This window comes from Nomascus leucogenys, chromosome 21 (genome assembly GCF_006542625.1).
Source record: "Nomascus leucogenys isolate Asia chromosome 21, Asia_NLE_v1, whole genome shotgun sequence".
NCBI classification, from domain to species: domain Eukaryota; kingdom Metazoa; phylum Chordata; class Mammalia; order Primates; family Hylobatidae; genus Nomascus; species Nomascus leucogenys.
Genome location: NC_044401.1, coordinates 49,768,684 through 49,783,798, shown reverse-complemented (window position 1 = coordinate 49,783,798; position 15,115 = coordinate 49,768,684). Strand labels below are relative to the sequence as shown.

General features: G+C 50.7%; 1 protein-coding gene across 7 annotated transcripts in view; it reads right to left on the bottom strand.

The window, feature by feature from the left end:
- Window positions 1-15,115, bottom strand: part of IFT122 (intraflagellar transport 122) — an 80,945-nt gene that overhangs the window by 5,132 nt on the left and 60,698 nt on the right. For 5 of the 7 annotated variants that reach the window (XM_030802143.1, XM_030802146.1, XM_030802148.1 and 2 more), the window contains 6 exons: window positions 12,652-12,823; window positions 11,105-11,207; window positions 8,975-9,115; window positions 7,763-7,860; window positions 3,102-3,202; window positions 962-1,127 (listed from right to left, as the gene is read on the bottom strand). In XM_030802143.1, coding sequence (XP_030658003.1) covers window positions 962-1,127; window positions 3,102-3,202; window positions 7,763-7,860; window positions 8,975-9,115; window positions 11,105-11,207; window positions 12,652-12,823 — 781 coding nt within the window. The remainder of the gene's footprint in view (window positions 1-961; window positions 1,128-3,101; window positions 3,203-7,762; window positions 7,861-8,974; window positions 9,116-11,104; window positions 11,208-12,651; window positions 12,824-15,115) is intronic. The other 2 variants (XM_030802144.1, XM_030802147.1) reach the window with 1 other exon arrangement.

Below are 15,115 nucleotides of genomic sequence, written 5' to 3'. Positions count from 1 at the left end.
GAAAGGCCACCTGGGTGGGCAGGCAGGGAATGGGTGCCGGGCCCAGGGGCTCCACGCCATGGGGAAGCAGGATAAAGGCCTGCCGAAATACTCAAGCCCTGTCACTTGGGTCCCTGTGCCCAAGACACCTGCACAGGCAGTGCTCAACGGCACTGTTCCCCTGGCAGGAATGACAGTGGCCGCTGCCACCATTAGCCAGCCATTTACCATGCTCCAGGCACTGTGTGGAGCACGTGGCCTGTGCTGGCTCTTTTAGCCTCACAACTACCTGAGGGAAAGGGGAACCCAAGATGCAGAAAGATGGAGACAGAGCTAGGAGAGGGTGGAGCTGGGATGTGAACCCAGGTCTGTCTGATCCAAGTCCTTGTTCTGAGCTTGAGGGAGGGCGTGTGAAAGAAGGAAGCTGGCTGGGTTGAAGGAATGTGGGCTGGGAGTGTGGGGTAGATTTGCTGGAGAACCACAGCCTGGTTCCAGAAAGGACAGAGGTTTCTAGAGTAAGGTTCAGCTCTGGAGCCAGGCCTGGGGGAAAGGCAGATCAACCTGGGCACAGAGGTGTGGGGCTTGCCTAGGGGAGGGCAAGGAGCAAGGGAGGCCAGGCTGAGGGCTGGGGCTGGGGCCGGGGGCTGTGAGCTGGCGCCAGGTGGACTGCAGGGAGAACAGGAGGAGGACAGGGAAGCACAGGGGAGCTGGCATGGCCAGGCTTGAGCGGGGGACACAGAGCCTAGAGGGAGCTGCAGCTGTCGGGGGCGGTGAGCTGGCGCCAGGTGGACTGCGGGGAGAACAGGAGGTGGACAGGGAAGCACAGGGGAGCTGGCATGGCCAGGCTTGAGCGGGAGGCACAGAGCCTAGAGGAAGCTGCAGCTGTCTCTCTTCAAACGGAACCCAGGCCAGGCAAGAAGGCATGAGATGGCCTCAGAGGAGAGGAGGAGAAGCCGTCTGCCCAAGGGTGCTGCATCCTCACCTCACTGTCGTGGAAGGGCTTGGCGCGGATGGTCAGGGTACCCAGCTCGATGGATTTTTGGAATTTGGCAGGGATGTACAGGCCACGCAGCTTGTCATAGGCGTGCCGGGCCAGCCTATAGGCACCGAGGGCCTTGCTCTGCTTGGCCAGGGTGAAGAGTATTTTCCTGCCGTGAACAGGGTTAAGGACCGCAGGGACAACACCAGGCCCAGGAGCTGGCACTGCCTATCCTTGGAGTGAGACCCAGGCTGGAACACAGCTCGTGCTGGTGCCGGGAGGGCAGAGGAAGGACTGTGAGGAAGGCTCTGTGCGCTTGTGAGAGGTGAGTGTACTCGGACGGCAAGGCCCAGGAATTTTTCCAAAGATAAAAACAGCATAGTTTCCATTAATACTTTAACCCTGCTTAGCATCTCTGGGCCTGCTGATGGCTCCTCTTGTACCCTGACTAGGCCGAAATGGCTCTTCCTGCCTCACCAAACCTGCCAGCCAGTCCCTCCTAGGACGCCTGGCATGAAGGGCACTCTGCTCTCGCCCTGCCAGGTGGGGCCTGGTCCAGACTCCCTGGGGAGCCACCCTCAACCCTGCTCTGAGGCCCCTGGGTGTACCCCACTCTGCCTGCACGCCCTTCCCCGAGGGCCTGGTGGGCAGTTTCTGAGCAGCAGCCTCGCCTGTGCTCTGGGGCCCCCTTGGAGCTCCTCAGCCAGAGGCTGATGAGCTTTTGTGCTCTCCTCTCAGGTCACCTCCAATGTTGGCTGCCCTCAGGCCCTCCTGCCCTTCCTCCCACATCTCTCCCAGTGTTCCTGCTCCCGTCCCCTGCAGTGCAGCCCCGTCCACTTCAGCAGTTCTGTGGAGAGTTTCCTTCTGTGTCTCCAGCATGACTCCTCAAAGTCAGGGACTGTCAGGAGCCATTTCCAGGTCCCCAGGGGATGGCACAGGGTAAGGCTCAGGGTAGGGGTTCCATCAAGCTGTTGACTCAAACAGAACTTGCTGGAAAGGATGAGTACAGGTGCTCAGCCCCCACAGACATAGCCCTGACTGCTCCTATGGTGAAAGACGGAGACGCATGCAGCAGAGGCCTGACTCCAGGAAGGCACATCTTGATTTGGGGGTGTTTCCCCTGAAATGTAAATAATGGGCCTGGAATCCTCTAGCGAGGCCAATTCTTACAACAAGGAGCTCTAGGTCTTCTCCAGTGGAGTGGATTTTCCTTACAGAGGGAAGGTGGGGCTGGGGCTGGGAAGGAGCTGAGAGTACAGTGAGATTTAGAAAAGAACAGGGACAATCACGTCTCCTGACATCCAAGACCTTAAAAATCTGGATCATTGCCTGGTAACGATCCAGTATCTGGCTGCACAGGCCCTTCAGGCACCTGCTCTGCTTATGGCACCACTGTGGCCCTCGGTGGCTACAGAAGGAGAGGAAAACCCAAAGGTAGGCTCTCAGGCCTTGGGTCCTGCTGCCTCTCCAGCCCCTCCCACCCAGGGTACCCTCACACCCTCCCACATGCCTTGCTTGCCTCTCCATACGCTGGGTCCTCCCCTGGAACATCCACTTGGCCATCTTCCCTGGCTGCCTCAGCTTGCATGATGGGTATCACCTCCTCCAGGTAAACTTCCCTGATCATGGCCCTGGCCTCAGCTTCATTCCACCCTCAGACACAGCACACATCCACCAAACCAGACCCTAACTTGTGACCTCCCTCTTTGATGGCAGCTTTGTTACCTGGTGCCTGGCCCAGAGCTTGGGGCACAGAAGGTGCTATGTATACCTGGGCTGAACAAACACTCCCTCCTCCCCAGTCTGGAGAAGTGCCCAAGGTTCCAAGCCCAAAGGCCTGGTGCTTCTTCCATTTCAGTCACACCCTCATCTGTGGGTTCTAGGAGGGATTGGGACAGTGTGTTGGCCAGAGACCCACTGCTGGGCTCAGCTCAGAGAACCCTGAAAACTCATCTTCTCTTGGCCTGGGCCCCTGGGCCTCCCTGCTGAGCCTCTACAGCCAAACAGCAGCAGGAAGGTGAGTTCTCTTTCTTCTCTGAGGGCTGCTGAGAGGAAGGTTCTGCCAGGAAAGTGCTCTGGAAGGAATTTCTTGGGGCCATTAGACAAGAACGGTGGGATGGGGGAGGGAAAAGAGAAAGGATACACTTTAGAGATGCCTGAGGGGGTGTCCTTGGGCAGGCTGTGCAGCAGGAACCTGGAGATGTTGAAAAGAGTTTCAGGACGATGGACACTGAACGGATCTTCCTGCAGTGAGAGAAAAGCAAACAGGGATTGAGTTCCTCAACTGAGCTGTTGCTGGGCCAGGCCAAAAGGCAGACACCAATAATTCTGAGTGACATCAACAAGAGCAGCTCTGAGTATTGAGCACCTACTATGTGCTGGGTGCTATACAGCCACTGTCTCATCTGGTCTTTAACATAATTACCTTGTGGTATGCATTTTTATCCTCACAGTACTGATGAGGAAACCGACACCTAGATAGATGATTTGCCCAAGTCACCAACTAGAACAGAGCTGAGCTGCTATTCAAACCCAGGTCTGATTCCAAAGCCCAAGCTGTACTGCCTCTGGAGTTGGTAATGATTCTATTTCTCTGAACTACTCAAGTTGTCTCCAATTAGCTCTAAAAGAGAAGACCTTCTATGCAGCTTAGGACATAACCACTGATTCATATAAGCCTGTCTTTCAACAGAGGCATTTAGCCCTCTCCAGCATGAACCCGCATGCCTCTTCTGTGCTTTTCAACAGCAGCTTGACTGATGTGCCACCAAACGAGCACACATGCGGAGTTCCTCAACTGCTGACCCATTTCCCTGGCTCCTGGCATAGGCACTAACAGGAGGCAGTTAGCACACATTAGTGATTGGTCTTCGTACCTAGAGGCTGCCAGAAGCTCAGCAGACAAATAAGGAATTTTCTATGTGAGGGTCTATAAAAGGTTAAGAACACCTTATTTTGAAGGCATCTGGCACACTGTATATAAACTGAGATTGCCCATTTCTAATAAAGCTTTAGATGGTGAGGATTACAGCAGGCCAGCCACTCCTCTTTCTTGTGAGCACTTAAGAAGGGTCTTGTGAGGCCTTACTCATCACTGAGCCACCAAAGCTTAACCCCTAATTGGTCTAAACTCCTGAGGACTCACTTTGCTCTACACTTCTTCAGTTCAGAGCTTAGCATTTTCTATTTAATTCACACGTAAATTTCTACACCTTTTGTTAGCTCCAAGAACCCAAGAAAACCTGAGACTACATCCTTTCCAGGGTAAGAACAAGATGAAGTCTGCTTCTGGTTCTACTGCACTAGGTAGGGAAGCTAAGTAACGTCCCAGAGAGAATAGGTAGGAGGGGAGTCCTTTCCTCTGGGAAAGAAGTCATGTATCCAGGAAGGACCTGAATTTCCCTTTCCAGTCTTGCCCTGAATCAGTGCTGCTCTGCTGGGCCCTGGATGCTGAACCACAAACTACCACTCACCTCCAGGCCTTTGCACAGGCTGTGACCTTTGCCACAAATGCCCTTCCTAATCCTCCTCCACTTCACTTGCCCCATTTTTACTTATCTCCCTCCTGGCTGAGGGGCCACCTCCTCCAGGAAGTCTCTTCACAGGCCTCTAAACTTTTCCCCTGAGGGATTGTCCTGTTTGCTAGATTGGGACTGACTGCAGGGACAATGTTTTGTTCACCACTGTGTCACCAGGTCTCATCACAGCGTCTGTCACACAGTACGCATTTGTTGAATGAAGGAATGGCCCAATTATTAAGATTCAGCTGGGATAAGAGTCAGGGCCCCAGCTGGTCTGAGGCCCCTTAGCTCCTAGTCCCATGTAGGTCCTGGAGCAGAGCTCAGCTGTTAGGGACAGGAGCCCTCAGCCCCATGCCCCAGGTGAGGAAGAGGACAGGGAGCAGCGGGAGAAAAATCTGAGGGAAGGAGCTGAGAGCCAGGCTCCGGAGTGGCTTGGGCAAACTGAGGCTGAGCTGGGCCCTGACTTCCAGCCTAAGTTGAGTCTGGGCTCCTTTTGTGGTGGTTTCTCTCCGAGTGAGCACCTGATAAAGATGAGGGACCCTGAGGGGGTCTTGTTTCAGGAAAGGCAAAGACTGTAAGGGAAGATGAGATCCCTTGAGACCACTGACCCTGCTGTGGGAAGAGATATGATACTAGACTGACGGCCTGCACAGAGCCTGTCAGGAGTCCTTCTTGCCAGACTTTCTCAAGAGGCAAAAAATGTGCTGAGAGGTCAGCACAGATTAGAGGGAAAGAAATGCCCAAGGTGGAAAGCAGGGCATTTGAGAGGTCAAAGAACTGCGGGAAGGCTGGGCGTGGTGGCTCATGCCTGTAATCCCAGTGCTCTGGGAGGCTCAGGCAGGAGGACCACTTGAGTCCAACAGTTTGAGGCTGCCATGAGCTATGATCATGCCACTGCACTGCACCTTGGGCGACAGAGACCTCATCTCTGAAAAAAGAGAAATGCCAGATGCCCAGCTGGAGGGAGCAGGTCAGGGAAAGCTGGCGTGAAACCTTGCCTGGAGCAGCAGTAAGAACAGCTGCCACCTAGGGTCACTCTGTGCTAGGTACTCTTCCAATATTAACTCATCTAATCCTCAGAACAATCCCATCAAGTAGATACTGCTGTTATCCCTATTTTATAGAGAAAGAAGCTGAAGGCCAGAGAAGGTAAATAACACAGTGTCATTTGTGTGTGAGGACTCTCGAGTTTACCCACTAAACCAACATACTAGCCTGCTTTCTCTAAAAGGAAAGAGGGAGGGAAAGGCTAGGAACACAGGCTGCAGTGCCAGACTACTGAGACTCACATATTGGCTCTGGAATTTGCTGTTTGATAGTAGAATACATTCTTAAATGTGGTTATGTTATACATCATTTAAACAGGCATTTCTCGCTTTATGTTTTTTTGCTAATGAGTTATTACTTGCTGTTTATTTTAGACTATGGAAATGATGTTAGACAAAAAACAAATTCAAGCAGTTTTCTTATTTGAGTTCAAAATGGGTCATAAAGCAACAGAGACAACTCGTAACATCGACAACACATTTGGCCCAGGAACTGCTAACAAACATACAGTGCAGTGGTAGTTCAAGAAGTTTTGCAAAGGAGATGAGAACCTTGAAGATGCGGAGCACAGTGGCTGGCCATTGGAATTTGACAACAACCGAGAGCAATCATCAAAGCTGATCCTCTCACAACTACAGGAGAAGTTGCCGAAGAACTCAACATCAACCATTCTACGGTTGTTTGGCATTTGAAGCAAATTGGGAAGGTGAACAAGCTTGATAAGTGGGTGCCTCGTGAGCTAATCGAAAATGAAAATATAGTCGTTTTGAAGTGTTGTCTTCTGTTATTCTATGCAACAACAACAAAACATTTCTCAATCAGATGTGAGGTGTGACAAAAAGTGGACTTTATATGACAACCGGTGATGACCAGCTCCATGGCTGGACTGAGAAAAAGCTCCAAAGCAGTTCCCAAAGCAGTTCCCAAAGCCAACCTTGCAACAAAAAAAGGTCATGGTCACTTTGGTGGTCTGCTTCCGGTCTGATCCACTACAGCTTTCTGATCCTGGTGAAATGATTACATTTGAGAAGTATGCTCAGCAAATCGAGGAGATGCATCGAAAACTGCAACACCTGCAGCTGGCACTGGTTCACAGAAAGGGCCCAATTCTTCTCCACCCACCTGACTGCATATCACACAACCAATGCTTCAAAAGTTGAATGAATTGGGCTACAAAATTTTGCCTCATCCGCAATATTCACCTGACCTCTTGCCAACCAACTACCACTTCTTCAACCATCTCAACAACTGTTTGCAGGGAAAATGCTTCCACAACCAGCAGGATGCAGAAAATGCTTTCCAAGAGTTCATTGAATCCCAGGGTATGGATTTTTATGCTACAGAAATAAACAAACTTATTTCTCATTGGCAAAAATGTGTTGATCATAATGGTTCCTACTTTGATTAATAACGATGTGTTTGAGCCTAGTTATAATGATTTAAAATTGTCTGAAACCGCAATTACTTTTGCACCAACCTAATAACCTGTGAGACCCCTCTGTCTAGGGCTTCATTCTCATCTGTAAAATGGGGGTGACAGTCCTTCCCTCAAAGTGTGGTTGAAAGGAGGAAATGACTTGATACGATGAAGCCCTCAGTACATTCCCTACTAGGTACTAAGTGCTCAACATCTGTTGGGTGATTGAGGAGATACAGTGGATGAAGAGGCTGTTGACAGCCCATCACCTGTTCCCCACTGCCACCAGAGAGATTTAAAATGGCTTTCTCAAAGAAATCAGGGAGTGACTAAAAAGAACTACTTGGGTTTCTGGAGACGAAGCCAACACTCTAGTTTCACAGAGAAGGAAACTGAGGGACAGAGAGGGAAAGTGAATTACTGAAGAACACACAAGTCACTGACAGGGCCAGGGAGGGAACTCGAGCCTTTGATTAACCTGGGCCTTCGCCCTACTGAAGGAGAGGGCCTCATGGAACTCCCACCCCACCTTGCTGGTTAATGCAGAGTTTTGCCGAGTCATCAAAGCCTGCACTGAGGAACTAGCAAGGCCCATTCCAGCTCTGGATTACAATTCAGAAGCCCACTGCTTGATGCATGGCAGACAAATAGTCAATCAAGGAAACTCAAACTTTTTCTCCCCAGAGGAGACCAAGATTCCTCAGCAGTTCACTGTGACCAGTGGGTTACATTCCATCCAGTCTGCTGCTCTTTAGATATGCCCGGGACCCCTAGCTCAGGAGATGGTACCCTCAGGTGCTGGTGACCCAGCCACCTTACCGTGTGGCGATGGATGGCATGGTAACCATGGTACAGCTCTGCCAAACGCTGGAAGTGGTGGAACTTGCCAAGCATTGTGTCCTTCTGGGCAGGATCTGCTGTGTGCAGCGGGTGGGAGGGGAAACGTGTCAAACAGTGTCTGTGGCTGCCAACTGGCCCCAGGAGGGGGGGCCAGGCAACAGTGCTTTTGCCAGCATCAGTTCTCCCACCACACAGTGTCTGTGCCAGGGTGAGGGACAAAGTGTAGTGAGGGGAAAGGCACTCTGCTTAGGAGTAGGGCCACTCCAGGATGGTGAATTCTTAGGTGGACAGGGCATAAGGCCAGGGAGTTTGAGGATATTTTTTCCAGATCTCTCACTGCACCCTCCCAGGTTATTCCCCTGGGGGAGCGACAGCTGCAGCAAGACCCCAGATGTGTCAGAAGAGCCTGCTGGGACAAGGGCAGGCAGACACCAACTGTATTCATTCATGCTCATCTTATGCCTCTTCCCTCTGCTGCTCCTATCAGAAGCATAAGGCACTGGCCCAAACAGAAAAATGCGACCTTACACCTGGGCTTGATAATTTTCAAACTGTAAGCATGACTCTGTGAGGCTCCCAGCAACCAAAGGGACCAGGACAAGGGACTCCCACAGGACAGATGGGCATGCAGAGCTCAGGAAGGATTGTGACTTGCTACAAGTCACTTGCAGCCTCCATTCCAGTGTTTTTCCCACCCCTGCATGTGGCCTTGTCCAGTGGAGAAGAACAACTCCTTGTCTCTTCCACTTCCAGGACTCCTTCAGTACATCATGGGAAGTCTTGTGAAAGAAAGCAATATTTAAACTGTTTTCCTGGCTAGGATGAGTAAGAATCTGGAGTGTGTTATTATAAAGCCATCTCTTGTTCATCTTCTCATTAAAAAAATTTAAAACCCAGTGCTCGCCCAGGTCCAGCTATGGGCTCCCAGGTAGCAGGGGAGAGATATGCTCTGAATTAGCAATGCGGGGCTGGACCTGCCAACCATAACCCCAGGACGGTCCTCATACCATTCTGATGGGCAAACTGGAAAAAGATGACACACCAGATTACGCCACTGCAAGGCAGGCTTATGGACAATACACCCAATAAACAAGCCCAGGGCTTTAATTAAAATGTCCCAGCTCTTCTGATGTTTATCTTGGTGTCAGAGTGGGGCTTGGGAAAACAGTGGTCTGGCTGATGTTTACGCACCTTGAGCTATATCGAGGCATTGCATGGACAGCATCCAGTAATAATAGGCAGCATCATTAAACCTGCTCTCTGCCACAGCATTGTTTGTGAGCTGCTCCAGCACCTGGACCGCTTCTCTTTGTCGCCCAGCCTTGTGGAATGCTGTAGGAGCGGTGGGGGGAGGAAAAAAGCACATGCTATTTAGGAAGTCACACAGGAGGCAGGATGGAGCTCTGTGGGGCTTGCACAGGGCTGCTTTGGAAGTAGGACACTCATTGGAGCATCTGCAGTGCTTCGTTGCTGGGATGGCGCTTCTCTAAATAACCAAGGCTACATCCTGGAAAAAGTACAGTGAGATAAATTCCTTTTTGGCTGGGAAAAGGCGACCGACTTTGAAAAGCACGGCAGAAAGGAAAAACTGGAGGGGCCAAATTCCAGGGCAAAGTCTAAGAGTGAAACTTGCCCATCTTCAGTGAGGTTCTGCACCCTGCTCATTCCAGGGCAAAGTTTTGTGACTCCTAAGGTGATACAAACAGGACCTGCCACTTTACTGCACTTGGAGGTAAAATGCTTTTGTTGCTAATCACCTCACTGGATCCTCACCACAGACTTATGAAGAAGGAAAATTATTCCCTTTTATGAGCAATGAAATGGGCTTTGCAAAATGGAGGTAAAGTGTCACACCCAAGGTCCCAGAACCAAGCCCAACTCAAGTCCTCAGTTTGTCTTCAAATGACTGCTTTTCAATGACCACTTTGAAGGATCTGCCTCAGTTCTCACAACCATTTGTGAAAACAAGCAAAAAAACTCTCAATCATTCCTATACTGTTTAACAGATATTTTCTGAGTACCTACTTCGTGGCCAGCCCCTTGAGATGCTGGTGGCTGCCAGTGAAGCACCTGTAGCCATGACACTTGCCATATGAGAACGCTCAAATGATCCTAATCCTCCGCCTTCAGAGAAGGAGAAGGTCTGGCCTTTGTTCCATTCTCATCTACAATCTCTTGTCTGAGTACCAAGTTACTATGGTGATGGATTCTTGGAAGGGCAGACACAGACAGATGGATAGGTTGATGTGTTTTGCCCAAACATGCAGATACTTCAGCAACTGGGTGCTCTGGAAATGCTGAAGCAGCAGAGAATGCGCTATCCTTCAATGAGGGCTTTCGGTTGAGGAGCTCCAACAGGGAGATTTGTTCTGCAATGTGTCCGGAGCAGGCAATGGTTACCATATAGAAGTGTAAATCAGATGCTATGGAACATCAAACACCCAACTTCAATTAGAAGGCTAAATAGGCAGCAAAACAGAAAAATCAGGTTCCCCAGTCAGAGAGGCACTGGTCCAATTCTGGTTCTGCTGCTGACTAGATCTGTGACTTGGCATGGCACATTTAGCCTCTTCGTCCTTGCACAGCTGTTGGCAAGATTCAAGGTTACATAGGTTAAGTGCTCAGCCAGGGTCTGACACAGAGAGGGAAGTCAACTTTAAAAAATATGATCAATAACATCAACAAAAGTTCTATACATGCTTTGGCTCCTATTTCAGATGCTGTTGTACGTTGTGTGCAGCCCATTTTACCAACAGAAATCTTAAGGAGCAGAAGTCACCCGTTTATCTGAGCCAGAAATAAAAGCTGAGTTTCTGTTCTCAGCAGAGGTGAGACCATGCCTCACACTGTGTGGCAGTCCTCCTTACTGTCCTCATGGCACCCTGGCTCATATTACCTCCCTGCCACTTCCTAGCTATGAAACTTCAGGCAAATTTCTTCACCTCTTTACCCTTCAGTTTTCTCATCTGCAAAATGGGAATCATAATGATAGTAGTTACACCATAGGGCTGTTGCGAGGATTAAACGGGAAGATACACTGCAGTGCACAGCACTTTGCTCAGTAACCACAGAGGCTTGGAGAGGAGGCAGCACCTCTTAAGGGCCTGTGGCAAGTGAGTGTGGCCCAGGAGGGTGTTGACTCCAAAGCCAATGGTCTTTCCATGCTCCACAGTCTTTCACCACCAAACAATCACATCCCCAAGATGAAGTCATCTATCTTGGGATCTACAGATGGGAAGGGCTTGGTAGCCTTCCTGAAATGTATGTCTTGGCAGTGACTTCTCCTGCTCCTTCTAGAAGGTGACAGTCTGTGTTGCCTACCTTTCTGGGCTTCCTCAAAGCGATCGTTCTCTGCTAGCCACTGAGCATACGGCACGTAGATGTCATCCTTAAACTCAGGATGCTTCTCACCCAAAGCAAAGGCCTGGGGGAAGGAGCAAATGAAGTCTTAATAAAGCTGCCCCTGCAGCCCCCATGAAAACACTGCACTTGGCTGAATCCATTAGGGACGTCATATTTTGCCAGCCTGACAACTCAGAGGGGGAGAGTGCCTCCCCCCAAAAACTACCCACAGAAACGCAAAAACAAATCAGCTCTTCGAAAACAAAAGGCAATTAACAGCAATATGCAAGCGACTGGATTCAGTAACAACACAGTCTGTTTCTGGACCACAGAAGCGGCCCAGAATCGGAAACATTTTATTTTGAGGGTTTGCGTGGGCTCCTGTAGTGCTGCAAACAGATTTCTTTTAATTGCGGGCGACACCTAAGGAAACAGAATTGACATTATCATCATCACCACTTCTTATCAGTTGTCAAAGATGACTGTGGGCTTCGTGCTGTATGGACCCACTGACTGCTTCTCACCTAAGCCCCAGAACCACCTGTCAGGCCCGGAGAACTGGACATGAGCCATGGGGAGAAAGTCTGCCTGATGCACAGCGAGGTCTGAGTCATTCTAAGATGCTCTAATCTATGCTGCTTGAGAAATCTAATAAATTTCTCTTGAGAAGCCATCATTGCCTCTGTCCCTAGCCCCACCTTTTCTCATGAGTGACCTCATCACCTCACCAAATGGAGCCGTTCAGAGAGCAGACAACAGTCAGACGGCTCCTCTCAGTGAAGGCTTTGCTTTCACTCTAAAATGGACCATGATGGGTGGGTGGGTGGGTGAGTCGGGGGAGGATCTTGGCACAGCTCCTAATCCTCTCGGGGATGGATTTCTCTGCAGGGAACAGGGAGCCAGTGAGCTGGAGGGTGGGGGTTGAGCCACAGAAGGGGCAGCATTAGCTGCTTCTGCCAGCCTGAGGCTGGCCACCTTTCTCACTGGCCTGGCTAATTCTTTACAGCCCGCGACACCAGAGAGAGAAGTAGTGGTTGTGGGGTGGGGGCAGAGAAGGGAGGGAAAAAACTGGCCCCTGAAATGGCTCTCGCAGTCTGGATCTGGAAAGCACAGATGGTGCTTTCTGCCAAAATGCTACCCAGCAGGTTTTAAATGTCACGCAGGTGCATCTCCACATCAGCCATGTGTCTGAGCCTGTGGTGCTGGTCAGAGGAAGCTCAGCCCAACGGCAGGCACTGGAGCTGTCGTGTTCACACTCACATCCCCGGTGCCTGTCACCACCCTGGCACAGAGCTGGCTGTCAGTAACGATTTTCTCAATGACTGAATGAAGGGACAAGTGGAAAGGCCCTCCACGATTCTGTGGCTCAGAGAATTCGAGGTTAAGTTACCTGACGGCCAGCCCAATGTTCCTTCCATCATGAGGGCAGCTTCTCTCCATCTGAACCCCAAAGGGCCCCTGTACCCACCCGCCTGTGTCCCAGGCTCAGGTGGGGCCCCAGCCCACGAGGCCTGCTTTCCCCTCACCTCATCCCAGCGCTGGGTCTCCACATGCAGCTGCACCAGGGACTTGAGGTCACCCATCTTCAGGTAGGTCTCAGCAGCATAGCCAGGGCTGTCCAGCTTCTTGAGGTAGGTGGCGCACAGCAGCAGAGGCTCGCGCTCAGCCTTGTCCAGCTTGCGGGCGATGTCTATCAACCTGGAGAGGGAAGGGGCAGGTAGGAGGGTGGGCTCTGGGTCTTGTCAACGGCAAGCTGTATGTCCATTCATTCTGCGGTCCCCAATGTTGATACTGTGCCATGGCCCTTGGGAGTTGCTCAGTGGGCAGTTATTAAATGCATGAATACACACTCCAGAAACATCACCAGGGTCTGGGAGAGGTGGCCTTTACAGGATCCCGTCAGCCACCTTGTGTGTCTTTCTCAGAAGTCACTGAGCTATCCAGCAGGGCATAGAAACAATGATCTCCTAATCCCCTACCAGGTACCCAGATGACGCCATGAGCTTTCCCATGCATGAAATCAGAATCTTCACCACCCTAAGAGGTGGATGATTACTTCCATCTCTCAGATGAGAAGAATAAAGTCTGGGGGGAAGGTGAAGCACCCAGCCCAAGACTAGGCCCAGCACTCTTTCCACCACGGGTGCAGGAATTCTCACAGAAAAGTGGATGCCAAGGCGTAAAAATACCTCCATGACTGCCCTCTAAAGGAAGTGAGTGTGGGGCCTGCTCTGAGCTCTGGACAAAGGCCTGCAGGAAGTCTTCCCTGTCCTCCTGGCCAATGTGCTGACCAAAGGGAGGAGCTGCAGGGACCCACTGGCTTACCACTGCTTCCCCATGGTGAGCGGCCCTCCCATTGCTCATAGGGACATGAGGCCTTGATAGAATGCACTTGTTCTCTCTGGTCAGGCTGGAATTTGGAGTCAAACTAACTCTCCCAGGAGAAAGGGTTCTACCCAGGCTAATCTTGGTGAGAAAGGAAGGAGAAGCAGCTGTAACGAATCCCTGTCTCAGAGACAGGCAAGGCACAGAGGCCTGTCAGTCTACACTTAGAATAATAATGGCATCTAAAAATAACACTGCTCAGCAGAAAAAGGACACGTTTTTAGGGAAAGGTGGCATAGACAGCCCTTACAGCCTTAGAAACCTTTCCACCCATCACACCCAACGTCCCTGGAGGAAAGACACCTTTTATAGCCACATCTGGAAAGCGAGCAGAACATGCTTAATGTGTTTCTTGAATTACTCAAGTACCCTCAGGGTAACCTGATACATAGCACTTACAAATGAAAGTGTCATGAAAAACCAGAAGAGAGAACAGAGGACCCTAAATCTGCCTGGCTCTCTTCTATATGAACCCCTTCATTTAAAGAATAATGTGGGGAACAAAATCTGTGCCTCTGTCTTTAAAAAAATTACTACTGGACAAGAAAAAGATGGGATGGTAGGACATCCACCAAGGTCCCTTTGTGAGGGGCCCACACACCAATTATTAATATATGGCAGCACACAAGGAAACAATTTAATCATTAACCAGCCTCTTCCGTATCCCCAAATCCTGGCTGGGCCACTGCTACCTGTAGACCACAACGTTGTTTCCAGAAGAATCAACAGCCTTTAGGACCCGGCCTGAGCCACCCTCAGGATCTTGTCCCATCATGTCCTTTGCCTACCGCAGCAGCACGTGCATGTGTGTGCGCACATGCATAAGCCTGAAGCTCACTGACTGGGAGGACAAAACCTTCCCCCTGAAGGTCTGGTGTGCTGAGTCCCAAGGCTGAATCCATCCTGTCTCAGTGCTGCGCCCCCCAACTCCCTCCTCCCCCTGTTGTCCACCTTGACGAATGGTGTAACCCACTAGCAGCCAATGAGCAAAGCCAGCCTGACACTCATCCCTGCCCCAACACCCTGGGATGGGTCACTTGGTTCTAACACTGCTACTTCTCTCTCATGCCCTCAGCTACCAAGTTCCCTCCTGCTCTACAGCACTAGCCAGTTATCTGATCTCCATTCTACCTGCCTGCCTGAGGGGGTGTCTGACTGTACAACCCTGATTGTAGGTGGTCACTTGCTATTGGCAAATCTAAGCACCTCCGTTCGGCATCAGAGGCCCTTCCAGTGGGGCCAGCCCACTCCCCCCAACCCACAGCCCACGTCCTTCACCCTCCCATTCCCACACGTCTTTTATTCCAACCAGAGCCGACTCGCTGTGTTCCTGCTGTACTTCCTGCCTGCATATCCTTTCCCCCCATCTCTATTTACCTCTTGGAATTCTTCAAGGTCCCTTCATGCAAAGAGTGTCTCCTAAGAGAAGACATCCATGGTTCCTCCCATAAGAATTCTTCCCTGATGGATTTGGAACTTGTTTTGTTTTTGTTCCTACCATTACACGTGTAGTAGGCATCGACATCCACCAGATCAGAGGCTAAAGCTCAGCTCTACAACTTTCCAGCTATATGGACTTTGGGAATAACTTGTCCTTTTTAGCTT